The sequence below is a fragment of the Symphalangus syndactylus genome, chromosome 17 (genome assembly GCF_028878055.3).
Source record: "Symphalangus syndactylus isolate Jambi chromosome 17, NHGRI_mSymSyn1-v2.1_pri, whole genome shotgun sequence".
Lineage (NCBI taxonomy): Eukaryota > Metazoa > Chordata > Mammalia > Primates > Hylobatidae > Symphalangus > Symphalangus syndactylus.
The window spans coordinates 85,304,147-85,313,773 of NC_072439.2; the positions used below are offsets into that span (position 1 = coordinate 85,304,147).

Consider the following 9,627-nt stretch of genomic DNA (forward strand, 5'->3'; position numbering starts at 1 on the left):
AGAGTCCAGACTGAAACCCCAGTGCCATAAGTCTTTTTTTTTTGACGGAATCTCTCGCTCTGTCTTCCAGGTTGGAATGCAGTGCCATGATCATAGCTCTCTGCAACCTCCGCCTCCTGGGTTCAAGCGATTCTCCTGCCTCAGCCTCCTGAGTAGCTGGGACTACAGGCACACGTCACCGCGCCTGGCTAATTTTTGTATTTTTTAGTAGAGACGGTGTTTCACCATGTTGGCCAGGCTTGTCTTGAACTCCTGACTTCAGGTGATCCACCAGCCTCAGCCTCCCAAAGTGCTGGGATTACAGGCGTAAGCCACCGCACCCGACCTCAGAGTCTTTATTTATTCCACTTAGGACAACTATTCGTATACTCACTGCTGAAGTAGTAATGCATTAAAGAGTGCTGGAGGTGCTATATAATATTTAAGATATGCTAATATCCAAAGAATTCTGAATGGCAAAGCACATCTGGCTACCAGATATTTGGGTAAGGGATTATGGGGCTTTCTGATAATGTTAACAGTTTTCATTTTTGTGTTATTTGTCTACCTTTTCTCATATGCATATCTTTCCATAGTTTACATGAAATTTTGCATCGTGCTTTGCCCCCTCTTTTCATTATAATATTTTTCCTACAGTGCTCCATACTTTTCGTAATGACTATTTATTATATTGCTACCAGTTTCAACAGAGGCATAATACGAAAATCATTCTCTCACTGTGGACATTTAGGTTGCTTCCAGTATTTTGTTTTTATACGTGATGTGGTAATCTTTGTATTAAGCATTTTTTCTCAGTTTGGAATATGGACGGCCAACATTTTTTCAGGCACTTTGCTGGATTCTTTTTATTTCATTCAATCTTCATAATATCAAGTAGATAGCATGGTGTCCATTTCATCCTCGGGGGAGCTCACTTTGATGGGAAGAGTGGTTTCCCCAGGATGTCTAAACTGAAAACAGGCCTCTTCACAGAGAACAGAAATGTGGCTAACAGGTCATTTCCTATGACCCCTCAGCTCCCCAAGACTCTTTTGCTAGTGTAGGCTACATAAGCTGAAAATGAGGAGGAAATGTAAAAATCAGAGCCTCCTTGTGCTCATACACACATGCGCAGGCAGGATACTGTTGGAACCTTCATTCCGGTTTATGTCTGGGGGCTGAGCTGACAGACCCCCATAGCAGCAAGGACCCAGCATGCCTTAGGACATCAGTCTGGATCAAAGGGTTAAAAAAGAAACAAGGAAGCAGGGTCAGGGTGTGCAAGGTGAAAAGATAGTGTGCTCTGAAAATATATGGGACATCACTGCGGCTAGAACCAGAAACTGGTTCTCACCATTTGGGAAGCCCAACTCACTGCAAAATATGGCACACTCTATAAGTGACAGTGACCTGTGAGGGCAGCCCTGCTGTGATTCCCAGGGTTGGCAGAGGGAGGGGAGTCATAGTGATGAGGGGAGGGGTAATCAGGCTTTTCTCTGCCCTGTCTCATGACTGGCCCTTCCTACATGCATAGAAAAGCTTCCAGGCTGAGGCTGAGTCAACAGCAATCTCCTTTGTTGATACTGCTGCCTGGAATCCTTGTCTAGATTCCTGTCTCACTCCTGTCTTATACCCCAGTCTCTGGGTCTGGTTCCTTGAGGCTATGTTGAGAGGACTTTGCCCGCCAGCTACAAAAATCAGGCATAAGGCCAAGAATGGGAAGGGTATTGTGAGCACAATCTATGCACTTGTTAATCATTAGTACATGTTGACCAATTACTGCATGGCAGAAAAGTGGGGCAAGAGACTACTCTTAAGCCACATGTAGATGTTGTAATCCTGAGCTTTGTCTCCATAATGGGGTAAGATGTCAGAAAAGAGTCAGCAAGTCCAGGTGATAGAATAAGTGCCAAGAACATATACACCCACAGAATACTATGCAGCCATAAAAAGGAATGAGATCATGTCCTTTGCAGGGATGTGGATGAAGCTGAAAACCATCATTCTCAGCAAACTAACACAGGAACAGAAAACCAAACACCGCGTGTTCTCACTCATAAGTGGGAGTTGAACAATGAGAACACATGGACACAGGGAGGGGAACAACACACACCGTGGCCCATCGGGGGGTGGGGGGCAAGGGGAGGGAGAGCATTAGGACAAATACTTAATGCGCTCTGGGCTTGAAACCTAGATGATGGGTTGATGGGTGCAGCAAACCACCATGGCACATGTATTCCTATGTAACAAATCTGTACATTCTGCACATGTATCCCGGAACTTAAAGTAAAATTTAAACAAATTTAAAAAAAGAGAATAAGTGCCAAGAAAAACAAGAATGAGTTAAGGCCATGTAGGTCTGTATTAAAAATCTGGCTAATAACAAATGCGTTGAGGATTGCTGCTGCCACAGTGGGTACACTTGAGAACTCAAGTGAAGCCAATGATTGTAACACCAGGGTCAGGCCCTATATTTTCCACTTTTAATATTTTCCAATATTGTGGATCAGAACCAATATGATAGTGAATATTTCAGCATTATATATCTATAATCCCTTATCTGCAGTTCCAAAATTCCCAAAGTGCTGATAAATATAAAGTTTTTCATAACTTATTTCATGGCTAAATCCAATTTGAATGGCACTCGTCAGGTCGGGACACCTGAGTCTTGCTCTGTTGCCCAGGCTGGAGTGCAGTGGCATGATCTTGGCTCACTTCAACCTCCACCTCCCAGATTCAAGCGATTCTCCTGCTTCAGCCTCCTGAGTAGCTGGGACTACAGGCACGTGCCACCACGCCCAGCTAATTTTTTGTATTTTTAGTAGAGATGGGGTTTCACCATGTTAGTGCTTGACTCTTAAATATGAATAGATATCTAAAGACTACAAGATATTTAAGTATAGCCTCTAAAACAAAAGACAGAGGCCAGGTGTGGTAGCTCATGCCTGTAATCCTAGCACTTTGGGAGGCTGGGTCAGGAGGATCCCTTGAGCCCAGGAGTTTGAAACTATCTGGGCAACATAGGGAGACCTTGTCTCTAGGAAATAAACAAATAAATACATAAAATAGAATAAAAGAGACAAAAGCAAAGAGAAAAATACAGTGGAAACAAACAGTAAAAAACAAACAAACAAAAACAGAAGAGTGTTTTTTTTTAAAATATAAACCTCAAAGAGATTAAGTGAAAATATAACCTACACAAAACAAGAACAGGATGTTATAAAAAGGAAGCTTCATAAATAAAACAAGAAAAAAGTCTTGGAATTTAAAAACTGAGATTCTCAACAGGTTGGAAGATAAAATTGAGAAAAGTCTTCCAGAAAGTAAAACAGAAAGATAAGAGGATGGACAACAGGAGAGAGATGAGAAAGCTAGAGACTGTTCTAGAAGTCCACATCTACCAAATAAGTGATCCAGAAATACAAAACAAGGAAAACAGTAACCATGTAATTACCAGGCAGTAATATGAGGAAATGTTCAGGATTAAAGGATGTGACTCTCCAGACTAAAAGGATTGATCAAATGCATAGCATAATGGTTGGAGTAAAACACACATACACACACACACACACACACGCACACACACACCCCTCCAAGGCACATCATTGTGAAATATCAAAATGTTATTTAAAATCAAAGAAAGGCTGGGCGTGGGGCATAGTGGGTGGCTCACAGCTGTAATCCCAGCAAATTGGGAGGCTGAGGTGGGTGGATCACCTGAGGTCAGGAGTTCCAGACCAGCCTGGCCAACATGGTGAAACCCTATCTCTACTAAAAAAAATACAAAAATTAGCCGGGCATGGTGGTACATGCCTGTGGTCCCAGCTACTTGGGGGGCTGAGGTGGAAGAATTGCTTGAGCTCAGGGAGTCTGCAGTGAGCCATGATCAAGCTGCTGCACTCCAGCCTGGGCAACAGACCGAGACCCTGTCTCAAAACAAAACAAAAATATATGCAAGGCCTTAAAAATTTACTTCCCATGGGCTGGGCGTAGTGGCTTACGCCTGTAATCCCAGCACTTTGGAGGCCAAGATGGACAGATCACGAGGTCAGGAGATTGAGACCATCCTGGCTAACATGGTGAAATCCTGTCTTTACTAAAAATAAGAAAAAATTAGCTGGGCATGGTGGCAGGCACCTGTAGTCCCAGCTACTCAGGAGGCTGAGGCAGGAGAATGGCGTGAACCCAGGAGGTGGAGCTTGCAATGAGCAGAAATAGTGCTACTGCACTCCAGCCTGGGCAACAGAGCAAGACTCTGTCTCAGAAAAAAAAAAAAAAATTACTTCCCATGCACTCTTTCTTAGGAAATTATTGGAGAATGTGCTTATCAGGGTAAGAGGGTAAACCAGGGAAGAGAAAGATAGGGGTTGAAGGGAGAAGGCTCCATTCAACATAGCAGATAGTTCCAGGGAATGATGGAGAAGCGGGTGAAGCCTAGCCAGCCTGCAAATCCAGGGAACATGTGTAAGATGATGCAAGGCAGGAAGATTCTGAGGAAATGGAACTGGTAGATTCTTTGATGCATTGGACCATATGAAAGATTTTTGTGAGGCTGTGAGCAAAAGACACCCCAAAACAAAGCAAATGAAAAAATGAGTGAATTAATAACTTCAGGAAAGACAAAAGGTTTACAAGAAAAGAAACGTGATCATTGAGTAATTTGGCTCAACAGAGAACAAGGTTTTCGTGAACATAGTAATGTAAACTCTTGTTGTGATAACATTATGTTGAAAGATTACAGGGAAGGAAAGCATATGGTAAGAGGTTAGGTTGAAATCAGTAGATGATGTCTAACACCAAAAAATCAAGAAAGAGCAGTATAAGTGTGTTTTGCAGAAATATAGAGCTAGTGCCGGAAGAAACAAATGGAAGTTGAAAACGGTAGCCTTTGGTGCACGAGACAGGGTGGAGGAGGAAAAAGGAATTTTTGTTTTTTCATTATAAGCCTTTAAATACTATTTAAAGCTTTGTTTACTATTTGCATATCTTTAATAAAAAATAAAATTTAATTTAAAAAATACACGAAAAACAGAAAGACAGTTCAACAAAAAAAGAACTGCAGATGCCCCTGAAACATATGAAGAGATGTTTGATCTTATTAAAAATAAGAAAAATGCAAATTAAAGCTAAATTGAGATATTCTTTCTCATTTATCAGATTGGTAAAAATTCAACGGTTGGATGACACCCTCTTTTGGTGATGCCGTGGGGAATGCAACATGATTCAACCCCAATGAAGGAGACGTTGCAATAACCGCTAAGACCGCAGATGCATTTGACTCAGCAAACCCCCTTCAAGAAATGCATATGAAGAAAACTCATGTTTCAGGTTATTCATTACAACATTGTTTGTAATAGCAAAATGTGGATTAGAAATAGTCCAAATGTCTGTCCATAGGGGACTGTTTAATAAACTATTGTCAGTCCCTTAGTGGAAAGTATTTATTTTCTCAATGAATAAAGGAAAAAAATGACATAATTTTACAACCAGCTTCCAGGCCCCCCAAAACACAGAGAGCTGTGTTGAAAGCCTCCCAGACTGGCCAGGCGCGGTGGCTCAAGCCTGTAATCCCAGCACTTTGGGAGGCCGAGGCGGGTGGATCACGAGGTCAGGAGATGGAGACCATCCTGGCTAACACGGTGAAACCCCGTCTCTACTAAAACACACACACAAAAAAAATTAGCCGGGCGTGGGGGCGGGTGCCTGTAGTCCCAGCTACTCGGGAGGCTGAGGCAGGAGAATGGCGTGAACCCGGGAGGCGGAGCTTGCAGTGAGCAGAGATCGTGCCACTGCACTCCAGCCTGGGCGACAGAGCGAGACTCCGTCTCAAAAAAAAAAAGAAAAGAAAGAAAGCCTCTTAGACAGAGAGACTCTCTGACTTCCCTAAACCTGAGCGTATGAAGAACCCCTTTCGAAACCTTAGACACAAAGCGAGAGAGTGAGATGTAAAGTGAGACCATGTCAGATTTAACACAGCCCTAGGTCTAAATCCCAGCTTGGCTACTTTTTACTTGCTGTGACACTCTGGACTTTGGCTCCTCGTCGGTAGGCTGGGGATAGGACTCCCTGCCTTGTCAGGTTGCTGTGAGGGTGGAGTGGACTAGAGTATGTGATACAGAAGCTACGGGGCCTGGCCCACGGTAAGCGCTCCACAAACAGGAGTTGATATGAATAGTAGCACTGGAAAAAAGAATCCTGTCTCCAGGACAGTATTCACTGTAGAAGGAAAGTCATGTTGGAAATCCCAAGAGAAGAAGCAAAAGTCACTTCTCTGAAGAGAAGAATTGAAGGAATTTCCTCCCATGACCAGGCAGTTTTGGGAGAGACTCTGTATACACAGTCAGATGCCTTCACCCTCATGTTCTCCAGCTTCTCATTGCTATTGCCTCCTCTGATGACTGGCAGAGACTTTCCCTAAGTATCCTAGATCAGCAGGGCTGGAAGGATCTGAGCCCAAATTCCATTTAGGATGAGAAACCCAAGGACCAGAGAAGACCAGTGATCAACTCGAGGGCACACAGCCAGCGGGCCTGGTCCACAGCCAGGCCAACCCACTAACAAAACTGCTTCCAGGTACACATTTTATGATAGCAAGGGATACAAAAGAATAAACCTAAATGTGCATCCCCAGGGCATTGAGCTAACCTGACTTTACTCACTCCTGAGAGGGGCTGCAGTCAATGTGAAAGCATGTGATCAAGGTTGGTGGAGAAAGTAATGTGTTTATATCAATCCATTTTGATGGCTGTGTTTACACTTTACATTTTACACACTTCCCGTGGAATGAAGTCTCAAACCTAGTGGCAGCTTGCATTGCAGTAACAAGGATTTCTAGAACATACCCAATCCCTGCTCCAGCAATGACCAGATATGTAATGCTGAGTTTTCATTTCCCCATCTGTGAAAGGAGGTATCAGCCACCTTCATCATGCTGTTACAAAAATAAAATCAGATAACTATGTCTGTCTGGTGCACAGCAGCCACTACTTCCCTCAAACCCAGATATCCCCTTGTCTTATCGACACAGGAGACCTAATGAGTCCCACAGCAACCTGCTGATCCTGCTCTATGAATTACAAAGAAACATTTCCCCCCAAGCGCCTCAAAAAAAAAAAAAAAGAAAGAAAACACTTTCCATAATACTTTCATAGGTTAATTGTTTTCAATTTCCTCAGCCAGAATCAAGAGTTAAGAAGAATCTCATTAAGAAGAATTCTAAGGGTATTTCCTTTCAAGTTCCCAAATACTTTCTTCATTATCCACATTGCCCTTGCAGGCTGGTTCCCCCACATCCATGCCGATATGGAGAACACTAGATCAGATGTATTCACTGGGTTCCCGGCGCTATAAAATTCCTACCCCAGGGACGTGCTCATGGGAAACACTCAATAAGTCATCCTTCGCTGAATCAAGCAGAATCAGAAAAAGAATTCCAAGAAAGATATATTGAGCATCTACTTACTATTTGCTAGACACTGTGTAAGACCCTTTTCACGCTCTTGTTTAATTATGACAGCCCTGAAAGGTGGTCATCATTGTGCTCACCTTACAGATGATGAAACAGACATTCAGAGCACTTTGTGACTTGCCTAAAGTTTCACTGTCGAGAAGGGACCAAGTATCCTGACTTCAGGTCTTCCCACTATGAGATGACCAGTTTATTGTAACTAGAGGCCTCCCCCATCTAAAGCACCTTTGTAACTGCTTTCCCTTTCCCCACACTGCCTACACATAAAGAAGCCCCTAATTTGTAACAAGTCATTTGATAACTCCAGAAGAGGGGCCACATCCTTTTTCTCTACGTCTGTTGATTAACAAAGACAACATTATGTTTCCAACACATTAGTCAGACCAAGGGGGAAAAAAATCCCCGTGACTTCAGTAATTTTCCATCCTTTGGAACAAGGAAATATACACAAAAGGTTTACTATAGAATGTAAACATTGCTTTTAAATGATGCCAGTCTCTCTTTTAATGTGGCCTAAATCCTAAAATTTAAAGTGTGATAAGCTGGGCACAGCGTCTCACACCTGTAATCCCAGCAGTTTGGGAGGCTGAGGCGGGTGGATCACCTGAGGTCGGGAGTTCAAGACCAACCTGACCAACATGGAGAAATCCCATCTCTACTAAAAATACAAAATTAGCCGGGCGTGGTGGTGCATGCCTGCAAATCCCAGCTACTCGGGAGGCTGAGGCAGGAGAATTGCTTGAACCCAGGAGGCAGAGGTTGCGGTGAACCGAGATTGCGCTATTGTACTCCAGCCTGGGCAACAAAAGCAAAACTCTGTCTCAAAAATAAATAAATAAATAATAAAATAAAGTGTGATTGTGTCCTTTCTTATATTTTAAGTAGACACACAAGCCTTAATATATATGTAAACCATAAATATCATGGCCAACTGTTCAAGATTGGCCTCTCACACTAACACACCTCTTCCTTGCAACTTGCACCCGATTTGACTCTGGTCCTAGGCATGCTGACCTGAAATAGTTGCTGGCTGCGGCAAGCACCACGCGGTGGCAGGAGAATTCCTGAATGTCCACACACAAGATGACATCTGTCAGAGCGTTTTCCATTCGCAGGGTCTCCAGGCCATTCTGAAGAATTAAGGAGAGTCCCGCGTCGTCAAATTTGACCTTTTCCCCATTTAAGATCTCGACCAAGTCTCCTCTTTTCTGGGAGGGCTCATCTGTAGAAGGTGCCAGGGGCCCTTCCAAACTCTTCTCGACCACGTCACCCATGGTCCAGGCGCCCCTTTGTCCTGCCATCAACATCGAGACTGAAGGAGCGCCCAAGTGTCAGGCAGGCCCCATTGCAGAAGCTGAGCGGATTTCCTGTGCAGGGCCCTCCACTTATCACCAGCTGTCACACACACATAACAGGAAGTCTCGCACTTTCTCATCCTGTTACTACAAATGCCAGCAACTTCTATTCTTCTTCTTTCTGTGAGTAATCACAGGGTTAGAAATTACTTATAATAGGTGTGTGGGAGGGGGTTCTGGAAGAGGCGTGGCCTCTCAGAGTCCACTGTGAGTGCTGTGTGTTTATTTTGGTGCATCTCCCACTTCATATCCGTGAGCAGGAAGCCTCCGGTGGTGGCTGTTACATTTGTACTCCTAATGCTATCAATAACTCAAGTCGTCAATGAGTGGATGGACAGGAGACAGTCTAGAATCTTCCCACTTCACATTTGTACTCCTAGTGACTCAGTAACCCAAGTCGTCAAGGAGGGGATGGAGAGGAGACAGTCTATGATCCTCCCACTTCCTCCTCCCAGGAGTCTGAGACCCTACAATGATCCAACAACCGTGCTTATCCCTGACATTCTCATTTCTAGCAGCACTGCAGATCGTCTATCTTCATCCTCCTCCCTACCCAGGGGAAAACAACGTCATGGCAAACATTCATGTCTTCCCCTCACCAAACAATGTCTATTGTTTCGGATATGCTTTGGGGGCACAGAAGAAATGGTTTCCAAAACTCCGTCAACAGCATCATCTCAGAGGACGAGTCAGGGTAGGTCTACACCGAATTGCCATAGCATGTCTCAAATTAGCCCAACGTCTACTGACCATGCATCTAATGTTGGATCCTGAAGTATTTTCATTACCTCTGCAGGTCTCAGTTAAGTAGTAATAACTGTCATT

The 9,627-nt window shown here is 43.7% G+C and overlaps 1 protein-coding gene across 2 annotated transcripts in view; it reads right to left on the reverse strand.

The window, feature by feature from the left end:
- Window positions 1–8,929, reverse strand: part of KLHL6 (kelch like family member 6) — a 60,810-nt gene extending 51,881 nt beyond the window's left edge. The window contains exon 1 of one of the 2 annotated variants that reach the window (XM_063621801.1): window positions 8,462–8,929. In XM_063621801.1, coding sequence (XP_063477871.1) covers window positions 8,462–8,754 — 293 coding nt within the window. In that variant the 5' untranslated portion in view covers window positions 8,755–8,929. Of the gene's footprint in view, window positions 1–8,410 lie in introns of both variants that reach the window. The other variant, XM_063621800.1, reaches the window with a different exon arrangement.
- Between the last annotated feature and the right edge of the window lie 698 nt (window positions 8,930–9,627).